Source organism: Somniosus microcephalus, chromosome 19 (genome assembly GCF_052327205.1).
Source record: "Somniosus microcephalus isolate GS21.2 chromosome 19, FLI_Smic_1.0, whole genome shotgun sequence".
NCBI lineage: Eukaryota > Metazoa > Chordata > Chondrichthyes > Squaliformes > Somniosidae > Somniosus > Somniosus microcephalus.
In genome coordinates this window covers 27,508,924-27,521,117 of record NC_141005.1, presented here as the reverse complement: position 1 = coordinate 27,521,117, position 12,194 = coordinate 27,508,924, and the positions used below count along the sequence as shown (strand labels likewise).

Genomic DNA, 12,194 nt, shown 5'->3' with positions numbered 1-12,194 from the left:
TAGATTAGTGGAAGTGCTGAGGCCCAGCCCCACAGGAGTGGCAAGGTGCCGATGGGAGCAGGATATGTTGATCTCTCTCAGAATGTCAGCACATCTGCGCATTCACAGCCCCCTTCAAACAATAAGGCCCTAAGAACATAAGAAATAGAAGCAGGAGTAGGCCATTTGGCCCATCGAGCCTGCTCCGCCATTTAAAGAGATCATTGGCTGATCTGATCTTGGGCTCAGCTCCATTTCCCTGCCTGCTGCCCATAACCCTTCACTCCCTTATTGTTCAAAAATCTGTCTATCTCCACCTTAAATATATTCAATGACCCAGCCTCTACAGCTCTCTGGGGTAGAGAATTCCACAGATTTACAACCCTCTGAGAGAAGAAATTCCTCCTCATCTCAGTTTTAAATGGGCGACCCCTTATTCTGAAACTATTCCCCCTAGTTATAGATTCCCCCACGAGTGGAAACATCCTCTCTGCATCTACCTTGTCGAGCCCCCTCAGTATCTTATATGTTTCAATAAGATCACCTCTCATTCTTCTAAACTCCAATAAGTATAGGCCCAACCTGCTCAACCTTTCTTCCTAAGTCAACCCCTTCATCTCAGGAATCAACCTCATGAACCTTCTCTTAACTGCCTCCAATGCAAGTATATCCCTCCTTAAATAAGGAGAACAAAACTGTATGCAGTACTCCAGGTGTGGTCTCACCAATACCCTGTACAGTTGTAGCAGGACTTCCCTGCTTTTATACTCCAACCCCCTTGCAATAAAGGCCAACATTCCATTTGCCTTCCTGATTACTTGCTGTACCTGCACGCTAACTTTTTGTGTTTCATGCACAAGGACCCCCAGGTCCCTCTGTACTGCAGCATTTTGTAATCTCTCTCCATTTAAATAATAATTTGCTTTTTTATTTTTCTTACCAAAGTGGATAACCTCACACTTTCCCACATTATACTCCATCTGCCAAATGTTTGCCCACTCACTTAACCTGTCTATATCCCTTTGCAGATTCTTTGTGTCCTCTTCACAACTTGCTTTCCTACCTATCTTTGTATCATCAGCAAATTTGGCTACATTACACTCGGTCCCTCCATCTAGTTACCGTTTGCCAACCGGAAAATGACCCATTTATCCCGATTCACTGTTTCCTGTTAGTTAGCCAATTCTCTATCCATGCTAATATATTACCCCCAACCCCGTGAGCTCTTATCTTGTGCAGTAACATTTTATGTGACAACTTATCAAATGCCTTCTGGAAATCCAAATACACCACATCCACTGGTTCCCCTTTATCCACCCTGCTCGTTACATCCTCAAAGAACTCCAGCAAATTTGTCAAACATGATTTCCCTTTCATAAAACCATGCTGACTGTGTATTATGATTTTCTAAATGTCCTGCTACTGCTTCCTTAATAATGGACTCCAGCATTTTCCCAATGACAGATGTTAGGCTAACTGGTCTATAGTTTCCTGCTTTCTGTCTCCCTCCCTTCTAAAATAGGGGTGTTTCATTTGCAGTTTTCCAATCCGCTGGGACCTCTCCAGAATCCAAGGAATTTTGGTAGATTGCAACCAAAGCATCCACTATCTCTGCAGCCACTTCTTTTAAGACCCTAGGATGCAGGCCATCTGGTCCAGGGGACTTGTCCACCTTTAGTCCCATTATTTTACCGAGTACATTTTCTTTAGTGATAGTGATTGTTTTAAGTTCGCCCCTCCCTATAGCCCCTTGATTATGTGTTATTGGGATGGTTTTATTGTCTTCTACCGTGAAGACTGATACAAAATATTTGTTCAAAGTCTCTGCCATTTCCCTGTTCCCCATTATTAATTCCCCAGTCTCATCCTCTAAGGGACCAACATTTACTTTAGCTGCTCTCTTCCTTTTTATATATCTGTAGAAGCTCTTATTATCTGTTGCCAGTTTACTCTCATAATCCATCTTCTTTCTCTTTATTTTTTTTAGTTGTCCTTTGCTGGTTTTTAAAAATTTCCCAATCCTCTGGGCCTCCCACTAATCTTGGCAACATTGTATGCCTTTGTTTTCTATTTGATACCATCCTTTACTTACTTAGCCACGGATGGTTCTCCCTTCTCTTAAAGTCCTTCTCACTGAAATATGTTTTTGTTGAGAGTTATGAAATATCTCCTTAAATGTCTGCCATTGCTTATCAACCGTCTTACCCTTTAATCTATTTTCCCAGTCCACTTGAGCCAACTCTGCCTTCATACCTTTGTAATTGCCTTTATTTAAGATCAGGACACTATGAGATCATTTATTAATCCTGTCTCATTACACAGTACCAGATCTAAGATAGCTTGCTCCCTGGTTGGTTCCACAACGTATTGTTCTAGGAAACTATCCCGGATACACTCTATGAACTCTTCCTCGAGGCTACCTTGGCCAATTTGATTTGTCCAATCGATATGAAGATTAAAATCGTCCATGATTATTGCTGTACCTTTCTTACAAGCCTCCATTATTTCTTGATTTATACTCTGTCTAACAGTGTAGCTACTGTTAGGGGGCCTATAGACTACGCCCACCAGTGACTTCTTTCCCTTATTATTTCTTATCTCCACCCAAACTGATTCTACATCTTGCTCTTCAGAGCCAACATCATTTCTCACTACTGCACTGATCTCTTCCTTTATTAACAGAGCTACCCCACCTCCTTTTCTTTTCTGTCTATCCTTCCGAAATGTCAAATACCCCTGAATATTCAGTTCCCAACCTTGGTCACCTTGCAACTACGTCTCTGTAATGGCAATCAAATCATACCCATTTATATCTATTTGTGCCGTCAACTCATCTATCTTGTTACGAATGCTGCGTGCATTCAGATAAAGAACTTTTAATTTTGTCTTTTTACTATTTTTCCGTGCTTTGACCCCACTTTCTGATGCACTCTTATTTTTATACGTTCTGTCCCTTTCTGTCCCACTCTGGTTACCATTACCCCCATTGCTACCCTGCTCTATTGCCTTCTGCTTTCTCTTTGACTTTTTAAATTCCCGCTCACCTGAACCCTCTCCCCCACTATTTAGTTTAAAGCCCTCTCTACAGCCCTAGTTACTCGATTCACCAGGACACTAGTCCCAGCATGGTTCAAGTGAAGCCCGTCCCAATGGTACAGCTCCCTCTTACCCCAGCACTGGTGCCAGTGCCCCATGAATCAAAACTCATTTCTCCCACACCAGTCTTTGAGCCACGCATTCATCTCTCTGATCTTATTTACCCGATGCAAATTTGCTCATGGCTCAGGTAGTAATCCAGAGATTATTACCTTTGTGGTTCTGCTTTTTAATTTAGCCCCTAGCTGCTTATACTCCCTCAGCAGAATCTCTTTCTCTGTTCTACCTATGTCATTAGTACCTACGTGGACCACGACAACCGGATCTTTCCCCTCCCACTCCAAGTTGCTCTCCAGCCCAGAGGAGATGTCCTTAACCCTGGCACTGAGCACCATGGTGGCAGCAAGTCAGCTGGTCAGAATGCTCCGGCAGCAGCTGAGGTGCATCAGTCTGTGGCCGGGCTCTCACAGGATAAAGCACCCAGAAGTCACTGGCCACGAGAATCACTCAGGTCCCCACATGAGGAACCACAGCCTTCCACTAGTTACTCTCAGGAAAGAACCTCATAGAGTAGTAGGGGGCAAAATTCGGTTGCTTTGCACCTCCTGTTTGCGCCCTAAGAGGGCGCTAACTGGGTACAAAGCAACTAGCGCCCGGGCGCAGCACTGCTAGTGCCTCCCGTGAAATTCAGCGGGAGGTTAGCGGCGGTGGTAGCTGGTAGCGCCCCACGGCGCTGTGCCTCCGGACTCTTTTGCCAGCACCTCGATCCTTGCTGGCCCAGCTGGGCCTCGGGTCGCGCTGTGCAAGGTACCTGCCCTTTAATAAGGGGAGGAAGGCCTGCAGTACCGTGGTACGACATGCTGGCGCACGTGGCGCTGCGGCACGTAGCGCCGCGATATTCCCTGGGAGCGCCCCAAGAGGGAGGGGGAGCGCTTCCAGTAGCGCCCCGCCTCCTTCTTGGGGCACTACCATTGAATTTCGGGCGCGGGGGTGCTAACATTTTTGGGGCGATAGTTTTAGTGCTCCGGCGAAGTTAGCGCTCCAAAGGGGGCGTGACCCAATTTTTGACCCGCAGAATTTAAAGAAAAGCATCAAGGTGAAAAATGAATGGAAGGCATTTATTATGTTTGGCATTAAATTAATCACCATTTATCATTTTTGGCACATTGGTCTACAGTGTGATTACAAAGCTGCTTCTGAGTTTGTGTTGTCATGGTGTCATTGATATAGAAGTCGGCTGAATGGTTTCAGGTTGAAGGGAGTAATGAAGCACGTAACAAGGACTTTTATGCAGAGGGACTCTATCTAAGTTCTCAGGGCAGGGGCGCGAGCAGCTCAGCAGAATCACAAGAGCAAGATGTACCAGCACTCTTCCAGGCATGCTGCCCCTACATTTCTAATGAAAAATCTACTCATATATTTGAAAACAATAGTGGCAGTCAACTGCAATTTTTTTTAAAATAGTAACTTTAAAGAACAATATTAACAATATTAAGAAGAAAAAGCATATGAACTATATCTATTCAAAAAATACCAACAATATAAAACTACAATATTGGGCTACCCTAAATGGGCCATGATTGGAATAGACAATGTTTCTCACTGGGAAAAAAAAACCACCCCAACACATGAGAGAGGGGGTACTCTGTGAGTTGCCATTACCTCAGGGTAGAATTTCAACTTGCCGCCCGGGTTTAAAGCTGGTGTTATGGATAATGGAAATGAAAATCGGGCAGTTTCTATATCAGATGGCCAGTTTTACTCCAGGGCGGCAAGTTGAAAAGCTAACTTACTCTGTCAGTGCATTTTGACATCAAAAATGTCACTGGAGATGGTATCCATTACATAGTTTCCCCATTGCTGAAACCTGGTTTAGCTCCAGCAGGGTATGAAAGATGCTGAATGAAGAGGAATGGGTAGATAGCTATAGAAGCTGGCAGAGGGAGGAGAATAATAGTATGGTCCTGTAGCATCTCTGTAGCAAGCCTGGTTAAGATGACTGACTCACTGATTTTTCTATAAATTATGTAAAAGCTAAAAGGACACAGGATGAATATCAAATAATTTACTTACAATTTAGATCACAACACATCTTTAAAGAAAAATAGAAAATTTTTACCTGAATCAAGTTGTGATGTTTGCATCTCTACTGTTTGTATATTGGCATCACTCTGCTCAACTTTATTTTCACCTGAAATATAAAGTCAGAGCCACTTAGGAATGATACTACACAAAAGAGATCAGCTCCGCACACCTGGGGTCTACTGACCTTTCTCTGCCACATTCTCAGGCCACGGGAGCCTTCTCCGCTTTGTCAGATTTTCCATGGTTTCCTCCCCCTCTTCTATTCTGCTGTAACCATTTACACTTCCTCTGGCCTCATCTTTTGTTTCTTTACTTGTCCCATTACCACCCCTTTTGCCTTGCACCATCATCCCTTTTATCATTTAATCATTCCTGTCCTCCACCCTATCACAGACCTTCCCCTTTGATCTTTCCTCCGCCCCCCCTCCCATTTTCCCTGGCTCTGTACTTGCTTAAAAGCTGTTAATCTCTAACATCTTCCAGTTCTGATGAAATGTTAACCCTATTTCTCTCTCCACAGTTGCTGTCTGATCTGCTGAGTGTTTTCCAGCATTTTCTGTTTTTATTTCAGATTTCCAGCATGCACAGTATTTTAATTTTGTTAAAGAAATATGAGGACTGGTGACCAAAAGCTTGGACAAAGAGATAGGTTTTAAGCATTGTCTTAAAGGAGGAGAGAGAGGAAAAGAGGCGGATGGATTTAGGGAGGGAATTCCAGAGCTTGGCGCCTAGGCAGCTGAAGGCCCGCACCAAAGGTGGGGCGATGGAAATCAGGGATGCACATGAGGCCAGAATTGGAGGAATGCAGAGATCTCGGAGGGTTGTAGGGCTGAAGGAGGTTACAGAAATAGGGAGGTTACAGTGATAGAATACGTCAAATTCGATTATTATTTCATGGTATTCTGAAATTATTATCTGTGTTCTGGGAATCAGAATTTGTAAGTTTTCTGTAAAAACTATAAATTAGTGGCTTCATTGCTTTATTTATGTAGTCAGTTTTTAATGGCCCAGATTTTGTGGTCAGTATGACAGTGTACTCTCAGAGTACGCCGTCATACCACCTTTGAAATGGACAGCAAGTTTGGGATTCAAGCGCTAAATCCCAAACTTGTGATCTGTCAAGTTCCGACTTGACAGATGATCCACACCGACATGGAAATCCGTATTGATGGCGCAGAGTTGGACCAACTGCCCAACAATTACGCCTGAAAATTTTACGCTGGTGCAAACAGGCACAGCAGCCTGTTTGCGCAGCATAAGGGGATAATCATTTGGAAATCCAAGTATATATTTAATTTTAAAAGCTCAAACTAAAGTAATTGGTAGGAGGTTTAGAGGAGATTTGAGGGGAATATTCTTCACTCAGAGGGTGGTGAGGGTCTGGAACTCACTGCCTGAAAGGGTGGTAGAGGCAGAAATCCTCACCACATTTAAAAAGTGCTTGAATGTACACTTGAAGTGCCGTAATCTACAGGGCTACGGACCAAGAGCTGGAAAGTGGGATTAGGCTGGATAGCTCTTTGTCGGCCGACGCGGACACAATGGGCCGAAATGGCTTCCTTCTGTAAATTTCTATGATTCTATACAAGCCAGTCTTTCAAATTTACCGTCACCCCCCATCAGAGTAGAAAACTCTTCCAAAAATTTTCAATAATATACAAAATAACATTCCACTGTAGCTTGGCATATATCCTCTATTTTTATTTTTGGATGCAAATAGAAAGTTGCTGCATTTTACTTGAATGTTGCAAGCATTTACATATAAGTAATTTCCCACGATAAAAATTTGGTTGGCTCATGAGTGAGAGGCTGGGGGTGAATGCAAGACCTTCTGTTTCCTGATGTGATCCTTGGTACGCATCCGTACATGGTGTGTCCCTAGGATCCGTGGGTCACTACGCTGCCTTCTACTACACAGCGTCTGCCAGCAAGTTCTCGAGGAGGGTCCCCATCAGTTAAGTGCGCATTCCGTTCGGATGCCGGTGGCATAATCTTTAATTACGCCACCAACTGCAAAATCCGGGCCATTCTGTTTTTAAAAACCTAATATGCACAGAAAGATGGTAGGCAAGGTATAGTATGTTGAAGGCAGGTGTCTGGGTTTGAATTTTTCTTTTCTGCACAATGTAGGCTGAATCCTATTGGGATGCCCTTGTGACTGTCCCCAACTAATTTTCCAAGGTCAGGCCACTTTACATATTTTATGAGGGCTTCCCAGCTTTTGCATTTATTTGGGGATGTGGTATCTGGAAGTACTTGGGAGAGGGTGCCGGGTCTGGTAATGTTGGGGACTGGATGCATTACGGATCTGGGTGCATTGGAAAGGAATTGTGAGGATGGATGCATGGTGGAGGTCCCAAGGGACTGAGAGCACGCAAGAAAATTTCAATGTGTAGAAGCACTGCAGTAACTGGCTCAGTGGATAGCACTCTCTTGGTGGGAGGGGCTAGGAGTGAGCAGGTGCTGCTGGTTGCTTGATTACTGCAGGGAGTTGGAGTGAGTTTTTGTTTTTCTTTCAGGTTTTAGGGTCTTTATGGTCCATAAACTGCAGCCAGATGGCTGTTGAGGGGCCCAGAGTGCCAGGCCCCTCAGAGGACAGTGTTTCCAAGATGAATTTAATCAGGGGAGAAAATGTTGGGGGAAGGGAGAAAAAACGGCCCAAAGATTTGGGCCTGGGCCCCAGGAGGTTTGGAAAAGAAAACATGGTGGTGGTTCAGTGCGAGGATAAAGAGATACGAGCTTGGGATATTACCCAAGCGATACATAAGGAGTGTGGCAAGGGAAACTGCTTTGCCTGCCGACCAAAGCCGAATGTTGGGTTTGAGGTGACGGTCAGTGGCCGAGAGGAGGTGGAAAGACTTTTATTTAGTTTGAAGGTTGGTGATAAGTTCTTGTAGGTATCTCTGCTATATTCTGAAGAGGCGGTGGTCTCATTCTTAAACCTGCCAGTTTATATTGAGGACGATGTGCTAATCAAAAAGTTGGAGTCGTGGGACATTAAAATTTGCTTGGCAATAAAGAGGAGATGGAACCCGTTACATAAAGGTATGGTCCCCAGAGGAGGTGAAGTCATTGCCGTATAGCATGCAATTTGAGAAAATGGAACGAGTGTAGTACTTCCGGGTACTGCATGATAACCAGGTGAAGGTTTGTTATTATTGTCTTGGTCACGACCATCTTATAAGAAACTGTCTAGACTTGTACTGTTATAATTGTGGCAAGTCTGGACACATCGCTCGGAGCTGCAAGGCGGAGAGCTGTGGGGTTTGTCATAAAGGCCTCACCCGCTGTGCGTGTGAGGCAGAAAGAAGCCCCTTGAGTTACCAGGAGATGGGGGAAGGAGAAGTAGGTGTGAGTGGAACGGCCAGAGGAGCAGAGCAGGCGGAGGACACAGCTGGTAAATGGAAGGAGAAAAGAGCGCAGGAAATTGCGGAGCAGAGAATAGGTTGGAGATGGTAGAAAAGACACCAAGTACAGTGGAAAAGGACAAAGACAGCAGAGGGCAGCACGGGTCGAGGGCAGAGTTGAGACATAATACGGTTCAGCTCTTCCTAAAGAATCTAGTGTCTGTGGGTGGAGCGGGGTGCGTGGTAAATGTAAGTACTCCAAAGAAAGACGGGTAGTCGGACATCCGGACGGCAGGGCAGGTGCTGTGTTGCAGTTGTAGCATGTGGGAGCTGGTGGACACCAGTGTGATCCAGGGCGACCACTTCTGCAGTAAGTGTCTGCAGCTCGAGGAACTTCGGTTCAGAGTTGATGAGCTGGAGTCCAAGCTGCAGACATTGCGATACATCAGGGAGGGAAAAAGTTATCTGGACACTTTGGGGGCGATTTTGCCAGCCCTGGGGAGGTGGGTTTGGAGGCGGGACTGCCGGGAAAATGGCAGAATCTGGGGGTGGGTACACATCCCGCTCCCAACCCGCCTCTGTGCCATCTTCCCAGGAGGTAGGTAGCCAACCCACGCCGGGTCCCGTCTCCTGAAGGGGGTTACAGCCACTTAACTGCCTGTTAAGAGGTAGTTAACGGGCAGCTAAGAGTTTTATCCCCATTTTTCCAGCTGAGGTGCGGGCTTCCCGATGTCGGGAAACCCCGCTAGGGTCACCGAGGCGAGCAGTGTGTTTTCGGGGGTCGGAGGGGTCCAAAAGTGCGCTGTGGAGGTGAGTGATGGATGCAAGTGTGGAGAGGTGAGTATGTGAGGTGAGTGAAAAGTGATAGAAAATGTTTACTTACCTTTGTTTCTTCCTGCAGGCTTCAACAGTTGGGGAACCGGAGACACTGGCATCTCCACGGCAGAGATGACAGATGGCTGCTGCATTCTCCGATGCAATAGCCATCTGATTTCTGCTCAGCAGATAGGTTTGATGAGTCTTGAAGACAAGGACTCATCAAACAACAGAGAATGTCAGAGTTTGACAGCTTCACAGAGTATAAATCAAGAAATAATGGAGGCTTGTAAGAAAGGTACTGCAATAATCGTGGGTGGTTTTAATCTTCCTATAGATTGGACAAATCAAATTGGCAAAAGCAGTATTCAGGGCGAGTTCATAGAGTGTATTCGGGACAGTTTCTTGGAATAATACGTTGTGGAACCGACCAGGGAACAAGCTATTTTAGATCTGGTAATGTGTAATGAAAATGAATTAATTAATGATCTCATAGTAAAGGATCCTCTAGGGAAGAGTGATCATAACATGATAGAATTCCACATTCAGTTTGAAGGTGAGAAACTTGGGTCTGAAACTAGAGTGTTAAACTTAAATATATGAGAAGAGAGTTGGCTAAAGTGGACTGGGAAAATAGATTAGAAGGTAAGACGGTAGAAAAGCAGTGACAGATATTTAAAGAGATATTTCATGACTCTCAACAAAGATATATTTTAGTGAGAAAGAAAGACTCAAAGAGAAGGATGAACCAACCATGGCTAACCAAGGAAGTTAAGGATGGTATCAAATTGAAAGAAAAGGCATACAATGATGCAAAGATTAGTGGTAAGCCAGAAGATTGGGAACATTTTAGAATCCAGCAAAGGATGACTAAAAAAATAATAAAGAGGGAGAAATTAGCTTATCAGAGAAAACTAGAAACTGACAGTAAGAGCTTCTATAAGTATATAAAAAGGAACAGAGTAGCTAAAATAAATGTTTGTCACTTAGAGGTCGAGACTGGGGAAATAATAATGGGAAACAAGGAAATGGCAGAGGCATTGAACAAATATTTTGTATCTGTCTTCACAGTAGAGGATACTAAAAACATCCCAGTAATAGTAGAAAATCAAGGCGCAAAAGGGGGGGGGAGGAACTTAAAACAATCACTATCACTAGAGAGAAAGTGCTAGCCAAATGGCCTGCTTCTGCTCCTATGGCTTATGTTCTTATCTTGGAGAGCAGGACGGGGCAAGACAAGGAGAGGGCGCAAAGGCAGGAGCCTTAAAGGGGAAGCAGGACAGGAGCGGGGAGACAAAGACGCCAGAAGGGAGCAATATAGGTGTACCATTGTCCCAGAGTGAGAAGAAATGGGGAGCAAGGGTCAGCGGTGGAGATGAGGCCGAAGGGAGCGGCACTGTTGGAGAAACTGCGATAGCAGGAAGACTCTCTAAGGGAGATTATGTATCTGACGGGGAGCAGGAATAGAAGGTTACAGAAGAGCTCGAGAGTGAGGAATCAGAGGGGGACAGAGACATGGATGTGGGGGGTGGGTGGCATCGTGTGGAAAGGGAAAGGTTAGTGAGAGGCAGAAGGAGGGAGAAGGGGCAGCTCCTCGGCCCAAACGTAATGTAAGGAAGAGGCTGAAATAGCAGGGAAGATTCAAACAGGAGGTGAAAAAGAGGCAGAGGCTGCAGGAAAAAGCAACAGCTGCCCAAAAAGTTGGGAAGGAGCATGAGAGAAGGGAAGGGCCAGAGATTAAATGATGGGGAGATTATCAGGCATACTTCCCTTATTCGGAGCCATGATTACATTGGTCTCGATTAATGTGAACGGACTGGGGTGGGCGGTGGGGGGGGGGAGAAATTGCAGCAGTTGTTGCAATGTTTTAAAGGCACTGACTTGTTATGTCTGCAAGAAACCTTTTGGGATGAGGATATCCTAGAAAGAGTTCGGAAGGTTTGGTAGGGAGAGCTGTTTGCAAGTTGTGCAAACAATAACATAGAAACATAGAAGATAGGAGCAGGAGTAGGCCATTCGGCCCCACCGAGGCACTAAAGCATGGCGGAGAAGCACTACTGGCGCGAATTCATGAACTCATTTCTCTTATCTGGAAAGAGGAGAGCATGCCAGGGGATCTCAGAGATGCCGTAATTGTGACCATCTTCAAGAAAGGTGACAAGTCCGATTGCGGTAATTACAGAGGAGTTTCCCTGCTGTCTGCCACAGGGAAAGTCATCGCAAGAATCCTCCTCAATCGCCTTCTCCCAGTGGCCGAAGAGCTCCTCCCAGAGTCGCAATGCGGATTCCGCCCACTAAGGGGCACAATGGACATGATCTTCACCGCACGTCAATTACAAGAGAAATGCAGGGAACAGCACCAACTGCTGTACATGGCCTTCTTTGATCTCACAAAGGCCTTCGACACTGTCAACCGTGAGGGATTATGGAGTGTCCTCCTCAAATTCGGCTGCCCTCAAAAGTTTGTCACTATCCTCCGCCTGCTTCACGACGACATGCAAGCCGTGATCCTGACCAATGGTTCCACCACAGACCCAATTCACGTACGAACCGGGGTCAAGCAAGGCTGTGTCATCGCACCAACGCTCTTCTCGATCTTCCTTGCTGCAATGCTCCATCTCACCCTCAGTAAGCTCCCTACTGGAGTGGAGCTAATTTACAGAACAAACAGGAAACTGTTCAACCTCCGTCGCCTCCAGTCCAGATCCAAGGTCGTCCCATCCTCTGTCGTTGAATTACAGTATGCAGACGATGCTTGCGTCTGCGCTCACTCAGAGGTCGAACTCCAAACCATCGTCAACACCTTCACCGAAGCGTACGAGAGCATGGGCCTTACACTAAACAGCCGTAAGACAAAGGTCCTCTACCAAC

The 12,194-nt window shown here is 45.4% G+C and overlaps 1 protein-coding gene across 2 annotated transcripts in view; it reads right to left on the bottom strand.

The window, feature by feature from the left end:
* The window catches only part of LOC147104265 (caspase recruitment domain-containing protein 8-like), a 224,699-nt gene that overhangs the window by 96,070 nt on the left and 116,435 nt on the right, over positions 1-12,194 (bottom strand). For both annotated transcript variants that reach the window (XM_085961450.1, XM_085961449.1), the window contains exon 11: positions 5,195-5,266. In XM_085961450.1, the coding sequence (XP_085817576.1) occupies positions 5,195-5,266 (72 nt within the window). The remainder of the gene's footprint in view (positions 1-5,194; positions 5,267-12,194) is intronic.